At 39.9% G+C, this 24,480-nt stretch overlaps 1 protein-coding gene across 4 annotated transcripts in view; it reads left to right on the top strand.

Annotated features, from left to right (window-relative positions):
• The window catches only part of ARHGAP29 (Rho GTPase activating protein 29), a 43,402-nt gene that overhangs the window by 8,395 nt on the left and 10,527 nt on the right, over positions 1-24,480 (top strand). For 3 of the 4 annotated variants that reach the window (XM_026037917.1, XM_026037916.1, XM_026037918.1), the window contains 10 exons: positions 10,607-10,750; positions 17,874-17,967; positions 18,287-18,359; positions 21,747-21,807; positions 22,236-22,373; positions 22,654-22,718; positions 23,031-23,141; positions 23,266-23,346; positions 23,629-23,817; positions 24,063-24,200. In XM_026037917.1, coding sequence (XP_025893702.1) covers positions 10,607-10,750; positions 17,874-17,967; positions 18,287-18,359; positions 21,747-21,807; positions 22,236-22,373; positions 22,654-22,718; positions 23,031-23,141; positions 23,266-23,346; positions 23,629-23,817; positions 24,063-24,200 — 1,094 coding nt within the window. Of the gene's footprint in view, positions 1-3,852; positions 3,952-10,606; positions 10,751-17,873; positions 17,968-18,286; positions 18,360-21,746; positions 21,808-22,235; positions 22,374-22,653; positions 22,719-23,030; positions 23,142-23,265; positions 23,347-23,628; positions 23,818-24,062; positions 24,201-24,480 lie in introns of those variants that run through there. The other variant, XM_026037919.1, reaches the window with a different exon arrangement.

Raw genomic sequence — 24,480 nt, 5'->3', positions numbered from 1 at the left:
CACACACCAAGCCCACATAAACTTGTTGAGCATCAAAGATTATGGGAAGCATCAGGAACTAGATACTGTGCTTTTTTCCCCAAGAAGTGTTAGTTTTAAACTAGCAGAGGGAACTTTCTGCCTCTTCTTTCTGTCCCACTGCTGGTTGTTTCGAAAAAACATTCTGTCCAGGCTGCTCCTTTTCTGCATGTCTGTTTTTTGTTAGGAACTCCTGGAATTTCAGGTTCTTAGAGAGAACCAGAGGGGCTGGACACTTCCCCCCATAACTTGAAGGCTGCAACATCAGAAATCTGCCTGAGCAGCAGCCCTGCCTGATGCTGACCATGCTCTGTGGCCAGCAAGTCAAAGGGCAGCTTTCTTTTTTTAAAATGTGTATTGCTTTTCAGGAATCATTAAGCTGTATGCTTGCGAAGTTGGCTTGATTTGATCTAGATATTAGAACAACTGCGAAGGGGTAATATGAGGGTTTTGAGAGCAAGTGCTGATGGGGCTGGAATCGCAGCCTAGGCATGATTTGAAAGGAAAAACTTGACACTGAACTTCCTATTGGACTGCTGTTTACTCTGTTAGCCTTATGCAAGGCTCCTTGTGTTAATACCAAAATATACATGGAACAGTTCAGCTGCTTTCAGTACTACAAACAAGGTGAGGTAGAAAGCCCTCTTGAAGTTCACTGCATGGAAAGCCATGGATGTAGTAGTCCAAGCGCACTGTAGTCTGCCTATTAAATGCAGACCATTAATGCTGGGTAGTAAACGCTGTTTTTGCAATTTCCAGGTTTGGGAAGATGTAAGTTAAATAGTAACTTGGTGGAGCTGCAGAGAAGCCTGTGGTGGATTGGGCTCCCCCGCCCCCCGGCGCATACTCGGCATTCCTGGGAACAAATGTTCACTTGTTGCTATAGTGTCCCGGAGCAGCAGTCAGGAGGGGTGTGTGTGTCTTGAACACTTATGAGCGTTCAGAATGTAAAATCAGCCCTTATGTGTACGCCGGATATTTTTGTTGACTTGAATAATTAGCATATCTGTCTTTAGGAAAGTGTTGAGCTATTGATAAGAGTGCACAGGGTTCTCTATGTAGCCTTTGTACAAGTGCAACGAGGGGAAAAAATCTGCTCTTCCTTTTTGCGTTTCTGATGTACTGAAGTCTCAGGATATTTAATTTAAAGAACGTAGTATTTTTACCTCCTTCCCTCCTCTTCCCACAGTTGAACCTCCCAGCCCCCTGAAACTGATGTTACAAGATTAGCAGGATTAGAGATGTGCAGAGAAGAAGATAGTGATTGGAATCTTCTCAGGGTTTTTTTGACTTTACCTGAAAAGCCAGATGTTTAACAGCAGTAATCAAATAAAGCTTTCTTCTAATGCAGCTTATTTACAAAAAAAAAAAAAAAAAAAAAAAAAAAAGGCGCACTTGGCAATAAAACCTTGCATCTCTGAAAGCTGTGCACCAACAAATGAAAGATCAGATTTGATCCATTTTCAGGGCTAACTCAGGTGCTCTTAACAGGAGAAAAGTTGCAATTTGTTTGAAGTCTCTAATCTTAGCCACGCCAAAGAATTATTGCAATATTGTAACTTTGTGCTTGTTTAAAATGCCTTGATTCTCTGAGCTGAACTTGGGCTTGGGACTCTGAAGTGTGAGAATAATTCATTCTGTTTTCATCACTTTAAAAAAAATTTAGTGTTGGTACTGCTTTGCCAAGACACACAGAACGACAATGATATAATGTATGTAGCCAGGCATACTGCGAGTGCTGGGGAAGCTCTTAGTTTCAGAAGAATGGAAGTGAGGAAGTGTAAACTGAGACTCCTTGAAAATGTTGACTTGTTGGTTAGAAAGGAAGGAATGGAGAATTTTGTATAGTGAGTCCTACAGTGGGTTGATGTCACTTTCTGGGACGTGCAAGTACCATCATCAAAGGTGCTTTTGTGTGAGATACTTGATACCAAAACGTTATTGCAGTAGTAATAGTCTACTCTTGCTTCCGGAGGATAGTACGTTTTTAAACATATTTACTTTGAAGCATCCCAAGTTGTATGGCCAGACCTTACCTTTCTTGTCAGGTGGTGGGTTTCAGCATGACTTCAGAGCTGGAACTTTGAGAAGTTAATCCTCAATGTTCACTACTTCTCTAGGCAACTGGTTTGAATCCTACTTAAAATGTAAGTTGACTTTTGCAAAACAAAACATTTTGGTCATCTTTAAAACAACAAAATCAAAATGGGATGCTTTCATACTATATATCAGTCAATAACTGTATATAAAAAAAAAGGTCTTTTAAAAGAATTGTGCAAAGTAAATTCATGTCTTGTTTAACACCACATAATCTCATAATCCTGGCTTTGTGTGGTCTTTTGAAAACTAGGTGGGCTGCCAACAAGAAAATAGCTTCTTCACTCGGTCATTGAGTTAGACTAAAACTGGAAGGAGCAGTCATGCAGAACAAGCAATGTTTTAGACTAGAAGTAGAATGAGTTAAAGGTTAAATATTTTTTGAATATGGGTAAGCAAAGGTTAAATTTATTATTTATAATGAATAAAACAAATCTTTATAACATCCTCTCTGCTGCTGAGTGATATGGCAAACTCAGCTTTCTGGGGATGGTCTTTCCTTTTCAAGAGTAGGTGTGTGTGATTTTTCCCTCCACACACACACTTCTCCCCAGATATTTTCAGTATGAAAGCTGAGTAGTAATTCACGCTTTTTCGGAATGTGAAGCAATATGCAAGCACCATACTTTTAGTAATATACTACTTAACTATAGTTTTTAAATCTGATGGATAAGACTTTCTGATAAAAATCCACTGACCTGATTTACTGTAGATGTAAGACTGCCTTTTTTATAATTAATACGTCTGTTAGCTTACTAAAATGATCTTACGATGCTCACCCGCTTTCTATCCTGAAACAGTGGAGGACCATGGGCAGTGATACGAGTGGTGGCCAAGATTTGCCACAGTGTGTTCATTCTTATTTGTCAGAAACAGGTAAGCATGATAACTCCAGCAGTTTTCATCGCTGCGTTCTTCTCTTCAACTTCGGTTTTAATAGAAGATGAATATATTCTAAAAATTAAACTGCATGGCTGAACACATCTAGGTTGGTTGACTGGAATCTCCAAGCTAGTAGAGTGTAAAAGTTGGAGGAATGTGGCGTACGGAATATTGAAATAGAGTGATGAAAAGCTGCTTTGTGGCAGTTTTTCCCAAAGGCTTCCCCACATATACCCATGGCGAGTTAATCTATGAATTTAGATGTGAAATGAATGTGAAATAACAACAGTTCTGTTGATATCAGATGGCAAATCAACACAATGAAAATATTTGCCTGCTTATATGAAGAAATACAAGATTTTGATTATTCTAGTGTATTTTGCAGACACACCATCTATTTTCTTAAAATATTGTTTCAGCAAGTTGAGACATTGTGATTTTTCTAACTTTCCTTTATTCTTGAAAATAGCTCTAGTCTTGATTTGTCTTATTTACATAGGTGATAAGGACTTCTCGCTCAAGCGCTCACTATTTGGAAGTAGAGAATCAGACCAATAACTCAAAAACCCTATTTAAAAAAAGAGGGGGAGGAGCAAGGAAAGAAGGGAGAAAGAGGGAGGGGGGGAAAAAGAAAAGGAATACCTCCATGTTGTAGAGGCTCCTCAATGTGCTTAATACATGCCTGGTATTCAACAAAAGCTCTTCAGGCTAGAAATCTTCCCTGGAAGTCTGTGTTAGCAGAGGATAGTGGGATTTTGTTGTTTTGATAGTTTGGTTTTTTGTTTGTTTGTGTTTGATTTTGATTTTTTGTTTGTTTATTTTGCCTCTTCTATCCAGGTGTGGGTTTGGCTGGTTTGTTTTTGCAAGAACTGTGAACGTGTGCTGTTGCTCTGCTTTTTTTCAAGAAGCCAAAATGTATCTGTACCCTTAAAATCATGGAACAGAAAATCCCAGGTGCTTTCATTTTAACCTCAAATCTGTATAACTTAATTTTAAGATCAAACGTAGCAGTTAAGCCATAAATACACTAGTGACTTGCCAATATGCAATTAGTTTGCCCAGTACTTTCTTACAGGCAAATAATTCTTTTAAAGTAAAACATTAGATAAATTCCTTGCAGTTTCACTGAACTGAAGCTCACTATTATTCTCAAAATAAACAGCCAAACTGATGCTATTATGTAAAGTGAGGGGATGGGGGAGGGTGGACTCTTATGCCTTTCTCATCTTCATTCATTACTAATCAACCTACATGTCTATAGAATTTTCTTCATGGGGGAAAATGTTAACTACTTAGTTGCTATAAGTTTTCACTTTTGTTGCAATAGATACCATGTGATTAAAAATATTGATTGCAATGAATTGAGGAATGTGTTGCCAAAGATGGTGTATGAATTTGGTGTAGCGTCTTTTAATGATGCCATGACAACAAGAGTTGCCATGCTACTGATTAACAAAAAAGCTAGTGCTGCCTTGCTTGCTATTTTGAAAACTTCCAAGTATTGAGGGGGGAAATAGACTAAATTCTAGCTAAGAAATATGTTTTAAGGCACTCTCTTCTTTCAGATCTACAAATATAAACAGCCGCTTAGTATATATTTTTTTCCAAAGAAATTGAAAAATAGAATGGGCATAGTATTTCCTTTTAAACTTAACACTCACATAAATGCATCTATTAATTTAAGAACATTATTAGCTCTTGCTTGTTTTTTGAAATAATTCATCTAAGTAGGGATGAATTATAGTCTCTTCCCCTCTCTTTTTAATCTGAAATTCCAAAACAGGTTATTTTCTATGTTAGTTTTGAGAAGTGTGCTGTTACATAGATAGTATTTTAAAAATCAATCTACTGATGATTATAGTCTAAACTCTCTTCAGAGTGACTCTTGTGAACCTGGTACATGAAATTACAGGTTGATCACAATAATTGCTTAATTAGATACTGGATGGATTTTACATTTTTAAGTACTGAAGTGTCTGGAGCAATGAAAAATAGTGGAAAGCAGTGCCAAACGTATAATGGACGCTAGGGCTGTTTCACCACGTCTTTCTCTGAAGAGCATATTTATCTTTTCCATGTAGCTGGCTACTAGAGTGGGATATTTTCCCCTCTTTAGGGTTACAGGCTTAAACATTAGGATGGAAACTACATGACAGGATTTGGCTAGACCATTCTGTAATTCCATAACTGTGACTGCATGTGGTGGGACTTCAAGACTTTACACTGTGGAAACTGCAGCTCTTATTTTGTAGCAGCATATATTTGAAAGTAAAATTTCACAAAATACATTTTCTTAAAACATCAAGAGTCTGTACTCTTCAGCAAAAGGCAATGGTTTAGAACAGAGCTGCTAATCTTGTGGGTGTATATTGTAAACTTCAGTTGTAAAATCTCTTGTTAAAGATGCATCTTGAAAGCACAGATGTGACAGTCTCGGTTCTGAGAAGAACCTGAGAAGTGGTCCCCTCGCCTTGTCAGCTGCCTTCAGCCCCGGTCGCTGTGTCTGCTTTGGCACTCTGGTTATTCTCTCTAATGCTTTAGTGCAGCTCTGTTCAATGACTTTATACCCAACACGACAAGACTTTTAATTATATTCCTAAGAGGAGAAAGGGAAGATAGTTATAAAAAATACAAGCTACCTTGTTTATAATAGAATTTGCACCACAAGTAAGGTGTGTGTGTGTGTATAAAAAATAGAATATTTACCCATAGTCAGAAACCTGGTCTAAGTACATAAACTGTGAAGCGTGTGTATGGCAGGTTATTCCACATTGATGCTATCATTCATTGTCTGTCTTGAAAGCTATGAGATGCATGAAGCCAAGTAGCCTCATCTTCCTACATGTACAAAGCTCCTTTGGAAAGCAAGACCTTGTTAGACAAGGTAGAATAGAGTATTTGCTTTGTAAGTCATGCACATAATGTGATTTCAAGAGAATTTCACTGTTAGATTTTCAGCTATGTTAGCTATATGCCCTCTTCTCCCAGGTGGGACCAGTCCAGTTTTAAGCTGTAGCCATGACGAAGTGGTATTTGTGTAAGGGACTCCCTTATCCTCGGACTTGTGGAAGAAGGAGCAGCTGACAGTTAGAAGGTGTCAACATTAATGCAGCTGGAGAAGGTGTGGGTCTTCTGAATGGCCTAAAGAGGAGGTGGGAGATGCAATGGGCATGTGGAAAAAATTGTACTAGTCTGTCACTTATTCTGGTCTTGGCAAACGCTTGTTAAAATAAGCCGCCTCTGAAGCTGTGTTTGGGCTCCCAGCAAATGGGGTCAGACAGAAGACGCGCCAGCCCTGCCGCAGCAGCGCCTGTCCCTGCCGCGCGTAACGCGTCGCGCTCATCTGCCCGCGTGGGGCCAGCGCCAACTAGCCCACTCAGCAGATCTGGTTCTGTTTTGGATGAGCCCAGTCCATCGCTGAGAGGCTGCTGCCGCTGCCTCATGTTTAGTAAACACGGGCTTCCCTTTGAGAAATGCCTAAAATTAGAAAATAGATGCTGGTGCTGTTCTGGTGCCGAGGATGGATGAGCAGCCATAAAACGGGGTGACTGGAGCTGTGTCGGGTGGGAGCTTGTGGGAGCACCGTGTCCTGCCAGAGAGCTGGGCCTCGTGTTTCTTCAGGCTGCCCAGTTGCCGTGTTGCGCTGCTCCACATGGAGCGCATCCATGGTGTTTGTTGATGAAATCTGAATATTGGCTTTATGCCTCTGCCAGCAGGTTCTTTCTGGTACAATTTGAAACTTCACTATCAGAAGTGATAGTGGAAGATGAAGCTCCTGTAACTGTTCTGTTGGTTTGAGGTGTTATGTGGTCTTGGTACTGTAGCCGATTTAGACCAGTTGCTCTTTCAGGAGATGACCGAGAGCGCTATGCTGTAGGCGAGCAGCTTGGCTCCCGGGCTCGGAGGGCTGCAGTGTGTGGCGGGACGGAGGGCGGTCGCCCCAGGTGTGGCCCTGCGCACCGCTAAGCCCTGGGCCTGCAGGGTGGCATCCTACGCTGGCCGCAGCATCCACTACTTGGCTTCCTGCATGCAGATAAATGAACGTTTAGAGTAAGGCAAGAAGGGAAGGAAAAACTGTCAGAAAGTAGAGATTTGTTGGTGGGTTTTTTTTTTTTTTTTTTTTAATTGCTGCTTAAATGGGATTGACTTGCATGAGCTTGTTGGAAGCGCTTTCTCATGCATTCTTTTCACTGTAATAGTATTTGTGCTAAAGTTGTGTGAATCTTTTAGCCTTATTGGGACTACTCATTAATAAAATTGTGTTTCTATTAATGTTACATACTTGGATGTTTTTTACCTGAGGCCTATGAATCTATGCTGGACCGGAAATTTCTATATTAATGTCTGTTTGATTAATATTAGTTGGTCAGTGCAGAGTAATTGTAGTTCCTGATGGCTTCCCCCTCCGCCCGTCCCTCTCAGCACTGCTTGTATCACAGATCTTTTGTCTTCTCCAGCAACAGAAACAATAAATGTTTCAAATATTTAGTAAACAAATAACGCAGGGATGGAATACAAAGAAATGTCAGTTGGGTGTAACCAAATTTTTTGCTTTTGAGAGTACAAATAACTAACCATGCTTGAATGTGTTATTTTAGTGATAGTGTTCTCTTGGATGGTATGATAAACATCTAATTCAACTCAGAAGTTGTTTTCAACTTGTACTTCCCATGGAAGCCTATAGCTTCTCTTTGGACTTGAAGGGACTGTGTACTTGAAGTGTCTCTCTCTACCTTCTAATTTTTTGTTCAACTTCGTCTGGTGAGATGTTATCAAATGTTAAGAAACTACATTTAGGATCAAATGTGCTTTAATTGTCCACATTAGTATGTGTTTTGCGTGTTTTGTTTTGGGTTGTTTGGGGTCCAAAAAAAAAAAAAAAAACCCAAAACAAACAAAAAACCCCCAAGGCTGTTCTTAACCTGTAGCAACAAGCACATAGTTGTGGGTCTTGTGGGTCTTGCTGAACTCCCCTGGATAATGACTCTGTCTTTCTGCCCTTGAAGCAGCCGGTCTGGGGAGCCCCAGGCTCGGAGCAGTCTGCAGAATGCAAGCAGAGTTCGGCCGTTTCCCTGCCCCGTTTTCCATGGGAGCAGGAGCCTGCCCATCATGCCACCGAAAGAGCCATGTCGGTTGTGCGGGCAGAGCTCTGGTTATGGGGCGCTTGCACGGGTGACTCTGAGCGTGTAATCAGGACTCTGCAGTCAAAGTGGGTGCGCACCCATGGACTGCAGACACCCACCCACACTCGGCTGTGGGGCGGATGCAGCTCTGGTCAAACAGCGAGCTTGTGCGTGCCATCTCTAGCCAGCTGACTCTGGTATTGGTACCTGAAAGTGCTTATATTCTTATTGGATAGATGCATGTTTTAGGGGAAGGTTGTAGTGTATACAACACCTTCAAATACATCTGTAAAAGCCTACCTGTCCCACTCCTGCCAGTCTAAATCTTTGCTCTGCCTCCAAGGCAGGATTCTGGAAGACTTGTCCACATCTGGAAGTTTGTAAGAGATTAGTGGTTCTTATCTCCATAGGCAGTAAGTATGCACACGAGATTTGTCCTCTGATGAGCTAGGAGGAATTGCATTATCTAATGTTCTAATTCCTGGAAGCATGTTACTCTAATTTTCTGGTATGTTTTCAGGGTTGTCTGATCCATTTTGGGTTTGTGGGCATCAGTACAGCTCACTGACTCTCCTTTTCCCTATTACCTTTGCCTGGAGCAGCCCAGTCCTCCCAGTTGCATTTATGGTTGCACGGATTCAGTATAATTGAACTTTTGATGGATTACAGCCCGAGGGGACCATTATAATTATCTAGTTTCATTATGGTGGCTGTAGTGCAGCTCCAGGGGCTGGAAGATGTGAGCAGTCATGCTGTGCTGGACTAACGCTGACTCAAACCCAGTCTTTGGCCCAGCAAATGCCAGAAGTGAATAGCTAGTGAAGAGCAGAAACGGTGTGTCAGATGAATGTGATTATTTTTTTCTATGTCTATGCTGCCTAATGATTTGGCAGCATTCTGGCATCTCGCCTCTAAGTTCTCTCTTCTCCAAGGTCCCAGCCTCCACTACTGCCACTTCATGGAGTTTTTCATACCTGCAGTGTCTCCTGTATTATGAAGTATGAAACGCTGAGCTTGAGCATGCCTTTAGGTCCATGTGTGTCCTTTCCAAATCACCTGTGCTATTAGTGTGTGCTGAAGGATACAGACTTTCAAGAGCTTCCCACCCCCACTGCAGGAGGAAAAGCACATGCCATGCCTATGATGGATGCTTTTGCTGTTATCCATTTCCTGAGTCAAGGTTTTTCCCTTGACCGTGATAAGCCAGTTTGAGTCAGAAAGAACCCCTACTATTTGGCATATAGGGAGATAAGGCCTGAAGCACAGCAGCCCTCAAAAAATCTTGCTTTTGGTAACTGCGAATCCTCAAAACTTACTACTTGCTCTTAAATGCAGTACTATTTGTGTAGCTCCCACCCACGCAGCCAACAGTAGCAGTATTCTGCATGGCAAGTCCTGTTGCGCTGCTTTGACCCTTCGGACGAACTTATGTTCTTTTAGTCTAATTAATAATTAATGTCTTGCAAGCAGAACAAAGCAGCCCAGGCTTGAAGCTGCTCTGAGCTGCGCTGAATCACTCGGCTCGGTGCTGTAGTTGCCTCTGTTGCCCTTGTGGCTGCTGTGGCCACGGAGCAGCTAGAACTGCTGTGGCTTTGGCTCGCTGGGGAAGTGAGTCAGCTCCAACGAGATCCTCTTTTTCTCTCTCATAAGCTGGACTTTCCTGAGTGTGAAAGCTTTTTGCGGCAGCGTGTGTGTGTGAAGCTAATTCCATGCAGTGGAGCCTCTCCTGCAGCAGCGGAACAGCTTGTGGTTGAACCTGTGCCCCGGGTGCAGAAGCTGCTGGTGAGAGGGGACAGACCACACACCGCAGAGCAAGGGCAGCACACTGTATAGTGCCCCATACACACACGTGCCTGAGAACTTGTCGGGTCTAGGTCCACAGAGTTTTCTGTGTTTTTGTCTTGAGTTTATCAGGACTGGTATGCCTAAAGAAAGCCCTTGAAAGATCTAGACTCATTTTGTAGGGATGCTCAGGGTTTGATTGATGCTGGAGTTAAAAGCTATACAAAAGTGGCTAACACTTGCCAAAAACCTTTGCTTAGTTCTATGAGCAGGTAAAGAAGGTATTGAATTTATATTAACTGAAGAATTAGCCAATGAGCAATACAAATCTGCTTTCGCTGCTTCTGTTTTTTGAACATGTAATGATCAATCACCGGAATAGTGTTTGATGAAATACCATAAGGAAATGCAGTTTAGAGGGGAATGGTATAGTTGTAAAAACTAGTGAACTAGCACACCATTCCTAAAATGTTTGAATTATTTGTGCTTGACTTCTGGGGAGAAATGAGTTTTATGTGAACAATATGTGTCAAAAGTAAAACATTGGCAAATGCTAATACAATTTTCTTCAACAATTTCTGTGCTCTAAGTAGGCCCAGCTTTCACATGGTCTAGATTTTCATGCAGTTGAATGCCATCAGTGTTTTTTTATATCACTTTTGTGAGTTATTAAAATGTTGTAATGTGTTCTTTTCCCTTTTCAGAACATCAAGATGGCCTGCATCATGTCGTGCATGAACGTCTGGGGGAGTCGCTGCGTGTTTTAAAAGCAGTGATAAATAAACATCAGACTCTAAACTCCGTTGACATTCTTAGTGCTGCAGGAACAGTTATCGCAAAAGTAAAAGGTAAGGAAATAATTGCTTTTCAGAATCTGGGGTAACTTGAATTAGTGACTTGATGCTGACTCTTCTTTGGAACCATGGATGAGATTCCACATGTACAGGAGAAACAGGCTTTTTTAATAGTTTTGTTTTTTAAACCCTCAGTTTTCTTTAGAAATATTTCTTCTAAGTGAAATGTTTACTCTAACCTATTCAGAACCTGTTTATTGGAAGCTAGTTGCACAACTATATAGAGTTACAAAAGCAGAAGCCTTTGACCTGATCTTTTCTTGTATTATCGAATGAATTCATGGTGTTGGATATAACCTTGGATTTGGGAGGAAAAAAGTCTTGAATATGTGTTGAATAGTGTTGAATTTCTTCAAGTGAAGCAATGCGTAAATGAGCAATCCAGTACTTGTAAATTCTTCAGAGAATGTTTTTCTTCTCTCTTTTTTTTTTTTAAAGCCCAACTTTGGAGACGTACATTAATGCTTTCTATTTGTTGCTGCTGTAGTTCTTAGCCTTTCAGAGGAATACAAACAGTGAAACACAGTCATTCCACCCTCGTAAACCATAGCTGTTTTTCCAGCATGTAGCCTTGTACTACAGCTCTCACTATTCTGGGAAAAGTCCAATGTACTACAGTGGAACCAGAAGTGCCTTTTTTTTTTTTTTTTTTTTTTATTTTTTTCTCCCCTGCATGGCATGAAAAATACTTTGAGCCGGGTTAAGTCTGCACCTCGTTCCTATGTTAAATCATGTGGACAGTCTTCTTTCCTTCCTTATTTTTCTCTCCTTTTTCTAGGTTTTTTTTTTTCATTCATCCCAGTATCTTAGTGTGGCTGAATACACACCACAGATTCAGTGAACTTGGAATGCCAGTCAAAATGCTAAAATATTTAGCTGCCTGATTTCTGTAGCTGGGATTTTCCCAAGCTTTCTGCAGATTCTTCCTATTGCTGTGTTGCTCTGCCTGTTTGCTCCTGGAAAGTGGCAGGCTCTTGCAGCCCTCTTCTCATTTTCTTCCTGCTACAGTTTCCTGTAGCGTTCCCTCTGCTTTTTGAGATCAGCAAGCGACTTTGCAGTTTCTGAACTTTCTTCAGTAGAAATGTATGTAATGGTAGGACAGCAAAGGGCATATGCAAGAGGTTGCTGTTTTCTTTCTGGCTCTCTGGAAGATTTAAATACATGTGTGCCATGAAAATTTATCTTTTGTAATCGTTGAGAACAGATTAAATCTCCAATGAGCAGAATTCTCACGAGCCTTGCACAAGCCTGCTTCTAGGCTTAACTGGTATGGTAAGATTTCCATGCATCTCCCATCTCCCCCTAATTTCAGTGGACGTAAGATACAGCTCAACATTTCTTTCCGTAAGAAAAATCAAGGCAAACTGTGTGTCAAAGAAGTGAAAAATCAATTACTAAATCATGTTTCTGAAAACTTTTATGATATTATTAATGCTCTCTGGGCTAGTTTAGTTTCAGTGCTGTTTGTAATATTCAGTACTGCAAACTGGTCCCTGCCAATACCTCCTGAAGTGAAGAGTTAAGCCCTTTTATGAACTGCATAATTTAGAGGGGAGAAAAGGTTTTGAATGCAAGATGTTTTGAATGCTACTCCATTTTTTGATGGATTTGCAACATTCTGAAATTGATGCTGTTCCAAACGCTGTCAGTACTTGACAGTACTGAAACTCTAGCTGTAAGGGCCACCATCAAAAGATTTGAGATTAAAAATATACCAGTCATAGGGTGCAATGTGCTGATCTGACAAGAATTCATTCTTCTGCTGTGAATAAATAATAAAGTTATCTGATGGAGTAAAAGATTATGGTATGAAATTGCTGCCTGTACACAGCACTAATTTGTTATGGAGGTAGCTTTCTTCCTCAGAGGCAATGCATGTCTGGCTCAGCTAATACAAACATGAGCTCCCTCCGCTGTGGTGAATCACTGCGCTCATCATCCATGTGGTGGGACATGGCAGTATGGATTCCCAAGCTAATTATCAGGAAAAGGCAGCTTCGGGTGAAATTAAAGAACATAGTTTTGATCGATGTGTTTATTAGAAAATTTGGCAAATTGGTATAAATTTGACAGGGAGATTTTCCTGGTTTATAGCCTTGCTTCAATATTTACTCTTGTTTGGTAACACTTTTTTTAATCTATGAAGCATTTTAGTAACCTTTGTTACTGTTAGGTCAGCCATATGTTGTATTCCTGTGTCTGAAGATAGAAATAGGCAGTTTCAGGTATTCAGTTATTAAAGACTGTTGCTTCAGTCCTACTTCTCAGGACAGGCTATTCTATAGGAAAAAGGCCTACTTCCCCCACAATGTAATTGTTGGTTAATGTAAAGACAGCTTGTTCCTCTTTTTAGTACCTTCTGTTTTTTCAAAAGTGTGGGGTTTATTTTTGAGGATTAGTCCATTTTTGTACTGTATGTTACAGCTGGCACTGAGGAAGTCAAAGTGAAAAGAGCATTTTGTGGCAGTCAGAAACCATATGGGACCTCACATTTGCTTACTGGCCTGTCAGTGACACTTGGGTTCACAGGTTTTCAGCTGTGGTTGTTTCACTAGAAGTAAAGTAACTTTTGAATAAACAGGAAACTGCAAGAATGTAAAAACTCAGTGGGTTAGATTTAGTATCCTTTTTCTTCTGTCTTCCCAGGCTTTGTTAATGAAATAAGTCCATCTGACTCATCTGTTTCTTGTCACTGGAGGACAGAGCTATAAAAAGACACGGAAGCGTTCTGTATCTGCACTCAGATTTATGACTAGGAAGAAGATTAACCTGGCACGGAAAAATTCTAATGTTGTTTATTTAGAAGAGAATGAAATGGCAGCAACCTGGGATTTGCCTCCCCCCCATTTCCCCCTTCAGAAATAGAAATATTACTGTTGTAGCTTCTAGAGGGATCTTTGTTTATGTTGGTGTAATGTTGGAGTTTCAAATTTAGTTTGCCTTTGGAAACAAAAGTAGAGGTCCATTTAATATATGTCTGCTTTTGCTTCTAATGAAAAAAGTTGTGTCTTTGGAACTAGCATTTTAAACTTGGGAGATGCCAAGCCCTGGTCTCTAAACTATTCTTGAAGTCTAAGTTGCGTTTAGAGTTACTGATATGTCTTGTGCATATATTTTCATGTTGTTTTTACAGTTTTTGATGTTAGAGCTATTCCTTTGGGCCCAGTAGAAGAAAACAATCCAACTATACTGTGTTACTCTTATAGACAGTGTGTGATTATGCTTGATTAAACATGTACAGTGAGACTTGCACTATTTTGGATGGAGATTGCTGGGGGAAAGAGCTTGATTTCTTTGAATATGGGGTGTGAGGTGCTTCACTGGGCCTCCCTGAGTGGCTGTACTCCTTACCTATGCTCGTCAGACTGCTCTGAGAAGTTTGCTCTTTCAATAACACCTCACTTGAGCTAGAGGCATTAAGTCTCTCTGAAGCTCCCTGCTTATTAGTAAGGATGTTCCTGGAATGTGCTCAGAGTCCTGTTGCTGGTAGTCACTTCCCAGCCTCACACCCCGTCATGCTTGAGGCTGCTACATTCCGACTCAGTAGCTTTAAATAGCTGATAGCCACCGAGACACGGAGTATGTGTGTTTCATGATCGCATGCGAAGTTGGAGCAGTCTCTACACTGCATCCTTCCCCTTAACTAAATCACTAGATCAAAAACAGATCCTTGATAAAGCTGAAAATCGCACTTGTCTTGTAGAAGTTTCCCTTCTAGGTGGGGTTGTTCTGTAATAGTCCTGCATCAAAGCAAAACAGATCCAGCAAAGTTGATTAATTTCAATTTTGATGGTGTGTTTGAGTTGTAAATTCAGAGCACCATATACTCGATGGTAAGGAGGAAACAGCTCCTCAAACTGGTCTTCCCTGCGGTAGGCTGAAGGTGAGGAGGCCACCAGATCCCGCAGCGGGTGCGGGCCGGGGACGTGGTGCCGCGCCGGGGCGGCAGGCCGGGGCCTTGGCAGGCTGCGCGCGCCCCGGCGTCCAGCGCTGCCTCCTGCCTCTCTTTTGGGCGCTGCGCAACCGGCCTTCACCTAACTTGCTCCCCTCACCTTTGAATTTCCTTTACATATGTTTTTTAAAATGTGAAAATGAGGACATAATTAAAGATGGGAGACAATAACAGCAAGCATTAAAGTACACTTCGGTGGGTGGTGTTTGTGTTTTCTCTTTTTTTTGAATTCTGAAAGGGTCTCGAAAGAATTGAGAGCTTGAGGAAAGACTCGGCTCCAGATGCAGTTGTTTTCAACAAGCTGGCTGGGTACCCAGTGGAGTGCAGGTCAGGGATGCATTTTTCTGAGGAAATGGATAGTGGTGGTGTTGCTGTATGTGTCTATTAGGTGCGAGAAGCCCGATCCACAGAGCAGGAAGCTCTGCACTCTGGGCTAGATGAGGCTTGTGCTGCAGAGCTCTGCTGCTTTTGGTGCTGCAGGCGCCCATGGGGAGGGGCGAAGCAGCCCATTCCTGCAGACCCTGTGGCATGGCTGCATCCCCTGGGCTTCCAGCTTACTCTGACTGTTTTTTTTAAAGTTCCCTTGCTATCTTTGGAAATGTAGATCACTTAATGCAAGCCAAGTTTGCACATCAGGTACTAGTTTCCCGACTAATATGTTATATTCATACGATTAAAAATTAAAATTCACTGTGTGCCATCTGAAGTCTTATTTAAATAAATGCTATTAGATTTCATACTTGCTTTGAAATTTGTAGAACTATAGATAGCTAGTTGTCATTTCCAGACATGGAAATATTACTATAGTTCATTGTTGTCAGTAGCTATTGTGTGCAGTCAGGATGTCCTGGGGAAAGAGCGTGCATGGTTTAAAGTTGATGTTAAGTACATCAGCATTCCAGCGGTTGTAAGCTGAAAGTAAGCTGTTTTTATTCAACTGAATTTGTGCAAGTTCGGGCTTTATAGGGAGAAGTGGTGATTCTGATTTTTTTTCATGAGATTTTTGTTTAGCCAATGTGATGGAACCCGAAAAGAAAAGATTTTCCTGGGAAATGAAATGCAAAGCTTAACAGAGCTTTTTGAGCCTTCCTGGAACAGGAAAGCACAGCAAGGCAGACGGCTTTTCTTTAGGGTGAGGTTATCTGTTTTAATGCCTCACAGAGGGAAAGAAGTGCTTGTTCTCTGGAGACAGTGGGACTAATGGACATCGTAATGTTTCTGTGGTGAGTGCTTTGAACCTATAGACAGTTTTTGTAGACTCTTTTTTAATTTTCAGTTTGTTTCATGTTTGTAGTCAAATGATTTTTCCAGTCACCAGGGGCTGATAATCAATAGCTCTCTGAAGAGTTATTATCACTTACTCATTTGGCATGCAGAGCTTATATTTACAAGCAGCTTCACATCTGGAAAGCTGAGGTTTCCAAAAAACCCTCGGTGCTGGGAGAGGGATTTCTTCCATTGATATTTACATAACTGTTCAAAAATGTTTTCTGTGGAATTTTATTATGAGTCTCACTTCAAACAAAGGTGCTGGAGGGTTTTTAAATTTAATTACAAAATACAGAAAAAGGAATGAAAAGCTGGGGGAGATGTAATTTAGTAATTAGCTGTGGTTACTGACTGTTTAGTATCCCTGTAACATGTGCCATTTTTTTATGTGGCTTCTTCCAATGTATTCTTCCAAGTGATGGTGCGTATAGTCCACAGGATGACCATATAGTTTTTCTAATAGCTTTCTATGGAAATAATTATTATAAAAATGTCGGTTATGTGTGTTGGTGTGCTGTTCAGAAAGAAATTGGTTCAGCTGTGTTAATTTACTGGTTAAAAACTTTTCCTTTCACAAAGGAAGTCTAATGGGGGAACAGATTACTGTACTTTCTTTGTTTGCTACCCATTAGCACTTAGGCACCTGGCAGGAAGCTGGAATGCTTTTTAAGATTAGAGTCTGTTACCTGGATTTGTTAGGAAACAGTGTATAGAATGGATGACATTTCAACATGATTTAATTGTTGCTACTCCTAGAAGCCATTTCAGTCCAGTATTTCCGTATTTGTGTTTGAAATGCTACGGAGAATGAATTTAATACTGTTACAGATCTTGCAAAAAGTGATCAATATGGGGTGAATTACTCTATCTGTATCAATATCTCTGAAGCAGCAGGAATTACAGTAAATTTAGGCATCTAGATAGTTTGGAATATTGCGTTTTTAAAATCTTTTTTGTATTAGATGCTAGTGTGGAATTGTTTCTTCCCCCAACATAAAGCTGACTTCCCTCCAGAAGGCATCAGCTCTGAGCTTTACTTCTCTGTTAAAAATTTCCCTACTGGCAATGATTTAGCATTTAAGATGGGATCTAGATAAAATAAATGTTCTTCCTGACAATGTTCTCTCTCTCCCTCCTTCCTCCTCCAGCAGCTCCATTAATGGGAGCCCTGGCTGAACGGCTCGGTGCCTCCCTTGTGCTCCGGCTGCCGCGGAGGCGCAGGCCGGCTCCGTGCGGCTCTGGTCCCCGGCCTGGCCCTCTCGTTTCCCTGAAACTCCCTGCTTCCTATTTTGAGTCAGTGAAGCTCATGCTGAGCTGCTTCCTCGCTTTTAGCAGATAAATGTGAGGGCTGCCTTTGCCGTGCCGTCGTGGAGCTAATAACTGAAGGGCTTTGCCCCAGACACTATATTTTGATACCTTCTAGTTTTCGGTGCTCAAGACATAAGCCCTTTATACAGATAAATGTACAGGGATTGGCGGAATAAGCCCAGAACCCATGGGTCCTGTTCTGAATTCTGAAGCGGAGACACCAGTTGCCAAGTATATGACTCTGCATTTGAGAACTGTTGTGTAGTGTGGCTGCTGCTGGATGATCTGATTCTTTTTCACTTCCTCTATCATTACTACCATGTATCCCCCACAAAGCTCTTCCTCAGCTGGGAAGAGGTTACAGACTAATCTCATTCTGACTCTAGGAAAATCTTTATTGTTTTGCTCCTTCCTTTACTTGTAATGTTCTTAATCTTTACTGTTTTTATTTTTGAGCTATTTTGAGCTGTTTTAAAATTGTTCAAAAGAATATCAAATAACCTTTTCCTTAGGAGACTTCATTTGTAAGTTTGTAGCCATTCCTAATAAGATTACTTGACTTGCCCTTATTTTCATTTATTTTCTAAGCCGTCAACTTCAAAGAAGTTACTGAAGAAAACAAGAGAGATCTCTTTGAAATACTTTCTTCCATTGAAACATTGGCATTCACCTTTGGAAACGTGTAAGTTGGATTTTAGTATGAATTTATAGACCTAAACAGAATTGAGACAAAATATCTTAGTTGTCTTTTCAATAAATATTAACCGATAATGATTGTAAATGAATCATGTACGAAACAGTTTTACTGCTTTGTTTTCTTTTTCCTTCTCAGCCTGGGAAAACGTAACGGTGTACAAATTGCAGGGAATACAAGTAGTACTTTAAAAACTATTCTGCATTTTTGAAGAGTTTCAGAATCTTGAGGTTTTGTTCTCAGGGATCTGAAATAGTTTGGGGGAGGTAAACCGTTGAAGTAACGCAATTCTTTGTTTTTCTGGCAGCGTTTCAGACTTCCTTATGGGAGATGTAGACAATGGCTCGTCACTGGGGCTTCCGGTATCTCGGCGAAGTCGGGTAGGCTAAGCACATCCTTGTGCAGCATGTAATCACATCTCAAAGGTTTTTTGTTTCCCCTGAAACTCTGTGTATCTTGAGGCTGGTACATTTGGAATCCTGTTTTAAAACAAGGCTCAGCCCGTTAACAAAATACAATTGGAGTTTCAGTATTTCTCTGTTTTAAATGCCAGTGATGACTTAGCTGAGCTAGCACTCTTAAAAACTTAGACATAATCAAAAAAAAGTCATCATTTTAAATTTCCATTTAGACACCTTAAAGGTGAGAATTAAAAAAAAATACTGCTCTAAAATTTTGTATTTAGATTCTTGGATAAATGAATTAACTAAAAGATAGATATAAGGAAAATAGTGTTGATAATGAGTTTGTAGGACAAGCTCAGTTGCTACAGTGTGAGAAATCTTAAAGTTAACAAAAATGCATTTTAGAGGTGTGCTGCTGAAGCTTTGGCAAAACTGTTTCGAGTAGGCTTCATCTGTATGCTGTGCATCTCTAGATGGCAAATCAGTCTTTTAAAGTTGTTACTGTGTTTTAGAACACAAATGCAAGACAGATTAATTGTCTTAACAGCCACAGAATTAGAAGAACTACAAAGTGCATCTTCCCAAACAATAGAGGGAAGGAGGCTAGCCAAAAAATTCCAAAAAAATTTCCAGCAGACTGAGACACCTTGTGGAAATGTACATATTTTTTTTTTTCCTTCCTTGTAGTGCATTTCAATGCAAAAATATGTTTGAGGAAGAAGTTTCCATACATATCGTAATGCAAACTGAGTGCTTGGCTGAAAGTTCCTGCTTTTAAACCCCAAAGCAGGGAAAAACCAAGGCAAAATTAGAGTACAGCAAAACGAAGAAGGAATTCTAGTGTAATCATTCCAGAAGCGACTAGCCTGTATTTAAAGGCCCTTTTTATAGTGTCATTTGCTTTTGTGAGGGTGAAAGAGAACCACTGTAAATAAACTGTGGAGCAGGTAGGATAATATGGTTCAATTTGTTCGATACCCATCTTAAATTTTAGGTGCACATTCATTCAGACAAATAGATGCACATTTAATAGATGAAACATATTGCTTTGATCTGCAGCACAGAACAAGCTTGGAGAACAAGCAGGAATTCAGCCTTAGGAGTTAAATGCAAAATACTTAAGTAGCTGTATTAACTTCTCGTTCTTACAGATACTTGTACTGTGGTTGAACATAGCAGCTAGCTGTATCTTATAAAGATTAGAGCATATATTTTTTTTCCAGTCTAATTTACTATGTAAACACTTTGTTAATTAAGGAGTGAGATTTAAATTGCCTACTAATTTAGGAGCCTTCCTAACTAAGCTGTTGTGGATTGCTTTGAAGTGGGATGGGAGATGGTCTTGTTTTTCTTGGCTGCCAGGGAATCTACATTCTTTTGTTGAAGTATTCAACTTGGAGGCTTAAGTTAAATGATATGTATATACTCTCTTATTTAGCAAATGTAAAGGTTTTCATTGTAGTCCGTGTAGCTCAACTGGAAGTACGAGGGAAGCAAAGGTATTTCTTAATTAAAAACAACAGAGTTGGAGGATATATCGGGAGAGCTGCAGCAGACGTGACCTTTTACTATTCCACAATCTGTTGGAAGCTATATAGATCTGCAAATATAATGAAGAAGGATAATATCCTCCAAATGTGTGTAAAGACTTGTGTCTAACCTAGATTGAGTGTTCTTGGCCAGTGGTGAGATGGGGAGAAGTCAGCTCAGCTGAAGTTCAGTTGAAGTGGAATCCATCTAGAAATCAGGTTTTTCTGTTGCTTGGCTCACTGGGATGAGTGATTTGTGACACGTGAGTCAAGTTGTGATGATAAGTGGGAGAGGATATAGATAAAACTAGTAGTCTATGTGTTTGCCTTGACAAAGTGGGACTGTACGTTTGTAGTTTGAGTGTAGATGGGCATCGAGAGCTGTGCTGACTGCACTGTCCGAGCTGCTGCAGAGGAGTGAGCAGCTCTTGGGGCTGACGTGATCTGCATCTTCTCCAACGGGAAGTGTTTTGGGGGAGTTTGGTTGTGAAGGATGAGCACCTAAAGTAAAGATTGCTTGTTCCCCTAACAGATGCATATCACTTTTAAAAGCTGCTGCCCAAATTAGAATTAAATAGTTATACCATTGCACAGGAGAATATTGACCTTTGTTCAGTTTTTCTACTGTCAGTTCTGTTCTTACTTCTTTCTTTAGTAGATAGTAATGAGACAGCTTTGAATTAATTGGTTGTTTTAAAGTAGTAATTTCTTCTTGCTAAGACACTTATTAGATAGCAAATGTAGTAGCCTTTGTTTCCTGAGGACTGGAAGTAGTAGAGGGATGATCTGCAATGTAATTTTGATTCTGCTTCTATTCATTATCTCTACTGTAATTGATGATTAATACAGTGCCCGTTTTTGTATTAGAAAACGCTGATTTTGCTATGAAGCAAGCAGTACTTGTAGGATTTTTTTTTTCCTGATTGACATTATTGGACTTGCATTAAGAAACAAACCAGAATTCTAGAACCAAATGCATCACTGTTACCCTAATGCATTTGTCTTAAGTCTGATTTTGAAACAGCACAAAACTGGGAACAATATCTTGTAAAACTTGATGCTGCCTTGGAGCTGTTTCTGGACCTTTGTCTTCTGCCTGCTCAAGACTCTCAAGTTTTTGAGATTAGTTTAATCATTTAAAATAATGCAAGTTGAAAACAAAAACAAACCCTTGAGGGAGTTAACTACGTAATTTTTTAACTCACTTAAATCTATTCAGTGACCTAGTTTACAGCACAGTCCTACAAATAGCATTGATTTGCACAGCTTAAGAGGTGAAAAAATACAACATGAGGGCAAAAGTAGGGATGAAATCTTATGCTAAATTCCTTTTGCTCATTTGATGATTAAATTCTGCCTGGCTGCAGTTATCGGTGCTTTAGAAAGTGCTTACTTTCTGAAGTCAGCCTTGTGTCTACCTGGAAATCTGCAGATAGTTTGCGAGAGCTTTATACCTGTAAGGCAGAAATCCACAATTTCAGTGACTTGCAGAAAAGTGTCTAATTTGTACGCATATGACATTAGGTCTGCATGAAATGCTTTCCTTAAAGATAGGGTGGAGACTAGGAAAAGCTGAAAGTCCCTAAAATATCAGCCTAAGTAGTTGAAAGATGAATTCTTCCATTGTAACCTTATGTGTAATGATTCCTTGCTCATTGGTGTGTTTCAATCTATAGCTATTGGAGTTTATAAGATTACTGTAGATAGGATAGCCTGTGCTCTTGGGTAAGAGGAAATGACAGCACAGTAAGGGGCAGATTATGCCTCTTACTTTATCTGTTAATTCTAGTGAGGGCTTTTCTTGTCTAATTTACTGTTTTTTCTTTTACCTCAGTCTTTTGAGAACCTTTCTGTGGAGTCTGGGGGGTCACTGCATGAAAGGGATGATATTCAAGGTAGGTCCTTTTTTTAATATTAATAAACACTATACTGTATCTGTATTTTCCCTTTCTAAAATACTGCTGAGGAATAGGACTTTTTAATAGGTATGTTGTCATTAAAATTTCGGTGAAAATTATTATAGCAGAATTTTTTTGGGGAGGGTGAAGGAAATGGCGTGAAGCACTTCAGTATATAGGTGATGCTTTGATGGATCACTTTCTTTAAGAAAGTTGTGCTGACCATATGACTAATCAGGGAAAATTACTATGACCCTTTAATATGTTCTAAAACCTCTGTCAGCCCTGTTTAGAGTCAATTAGTATTAAAGAACAATTCCAGATCAGAGCTGCTTTAGTGTTCACAGTTGGCTAATACTGGCTTTACTCTCAGTGTGTGGTCATGTCTAAAACTCGCTTCCCCAAGTCTGGTGCTTTATTTTCAGGACATCTTCGAGGCGAGGAGGTTGATAGCATGCTCCTGAGAAATGACACCGGGATTGAATCAGCTCTGGCCTACGCTAAAGCATGGTCAAAATATACGAAGGATGTGGTTGCATGGGTAGAAAAAAAGCTTAGCTTGGGTGAGTGGCTCTTTCTGGCATTTAATCAGCTTTGTCATGATGGAATTAAATCTGTTGTCAGGCCCCTGTGCTGCAGACTGTCAATAATGTGATTTCTAAATTAATAGCTGTTCCGCTGAAGTGGACAGAACTATCGCCCATTTCCTATAACTAAAAGCCTGTAACAAAGTGAAGGTGATCCCTGCATAGCCAATCTGTTAGAGGAAGAATGTAAAAAGCATTTAGCATGTGGTATAGTTGTTAGTGTAAAAAGTGACTATGTGGAATGTGTTTTTAACAGAAGTGGAGTGTGCTAAAAACCTGGCAAAAATGGCTGAAACTGCTAAAGCTGTTGTTGGACCCCAGGTAAGTAACTTCTAGCTTTTTTTTTCCTTTTGTTTTAAGGCTTAAATATGAATTGAATGCTTTGCCCAAAATCAAACTGTTGGGGCACTGAGGAAAGGATTTTTTAAACTGATATAGAATTGACTTATATGGTAGATGACGGGCTGAAGCATCTGTTGCTTTTCATCTTTTTCTGTCATTATTACTCTTGTCCATAATCTGACTTATACACATATAGAATTACCTCATAAAACTTGACTGAAAATCCAGTTATACAGGTTACAATACAGTCTTATCCAATGCACTAATATTTTCTGTTGTGTGTAATTTTAGGATTATATGCCATTCCAATCAATATTCATTAATGCTTTTCAAAATGATATTGAGAACAATCAGCTTTGGCAACAAACAGCTGCTGCTCTGCAGTCTAATAAATTTGTGCAGGTAAGCTTACAGCAAATTGCCAAGATATTGGGCAAGTTTAAGTTTTGTAACTGTACAGATATTTGAAAAGAACAAACTCTCAACTATAAGCCTTTTCTGTACGCTATTTTTCTTTTCTGTCCAGCCTCTTCTGGGAAGAAAAAATGAGCTGGATAGACAACGGAAAGATATCAAGGAGCTTTGGCAGCGAGAACAGAAAAAAATGGTATTTTTTCATATTTTATTATTCAATTTTAAATTCTTCAAAAAGTAGGGACTTTAAAATTAGGTTGTTGAATGTTACAAACTTAAATTCGTACAGAGTACCTCTAGGGCTTACTGGATGTAGTTTGTTAACAGTGAGCTTCCTGGTGTACTTCTGTATGTAAAATGGTACATTTCAATGTGCATATAGTTTGAATTGCTGAACAGCCTCTTTAAACATGGCATTGAATAACTAGAAAAATAAAATCACTATTTCTTTGCTTTTTCCCTTTGCATTCTGCAGCAAGAGCTAGAAGCTGCTCTAAGAAAAGCAAAGCTGCTATATATACAGCGTCAGGATGAGTATGAAAAGGCCAAGTCCTGCACTGCTCGTGCTGAGGAGGAGCATCTTAGCTCAAGTGGAAGCTTTGTGAAAGATGTTAGCAAGCAACTAGAAAAAAAACGAAGGCTAGAAGAGGAGGCTCTTCAAAAAGTAAGGGATTTTGTGATTTGTTTTTAAAGATGAGTGTTTGCTGTTCTTACTTGTGGTTCCACAGTGACAGCATTTGAGCAAATATTTGACTCATAATTCTCAGTTTTCATCCTGCTATGCTCTTTCAGACACTCGTCCTAAATAGCACTCCCTTATTACAGTACGTGTGTGTGTGTGTGTGTGTTCATCTCGCTTCTAATGCCAAGGCCCTGTACTCCGGCTGTCTATGCTTGTGTTTTCTGTAGGCTGAAGAAGCCAATGAGCACTATAAAGCAAGCATGGTGGAAGTTGAAGAGAAAAGAAGCGGTTTGGAAAGCTTTAAAAGTGATGTCCTAACCCAGCTTCGGGAGCTTATTTACCAGTGTGATCTTACGCTTAAAGCTGTAAGGATGCTTTTTGAAATATTTTTAGCAGTAAGAATGACTTGAGGTTAAGACTGAAAGAGAACCCCAACTAAAGTATTAACTCTAGAGTGTGGAAATTGAGTAGATATAAATAAGATTAGCAAGACTGTCCTACATATACTGTTTTCTGAAACTATAGATTATATTTTGCAAATAGACCTGTTCTCAATACAGCAGATTGAGGAAAAAAAATTTGTTCAATAATAGCAAGTTACCATTTTGAACTTTGTCTCCAATTAACACACTGGCAGGATGGATT

This window comes from Nothoprocta perdicaria, unplaced genomic scaffold (assembly GCF_003342845.1).
Source record: "Nothoprocta perdicaria isolate Ctin4 unplaced genomic scaffold, notPer1 scaffold_20, whole genome shotgun sequence".
In the NCBI taxonomy this organism is placed as follows: Eukaryota; Metazoa; Chordata; class Aves; order Tinamiformes; family Tinamidae; genus Nothoprocta; species Nothoprocta perdicaria.
Note: the sequence above shows the minus strand (reverse complement) of the source record. Positions and strands in the feature narration are given on the sequence as shown.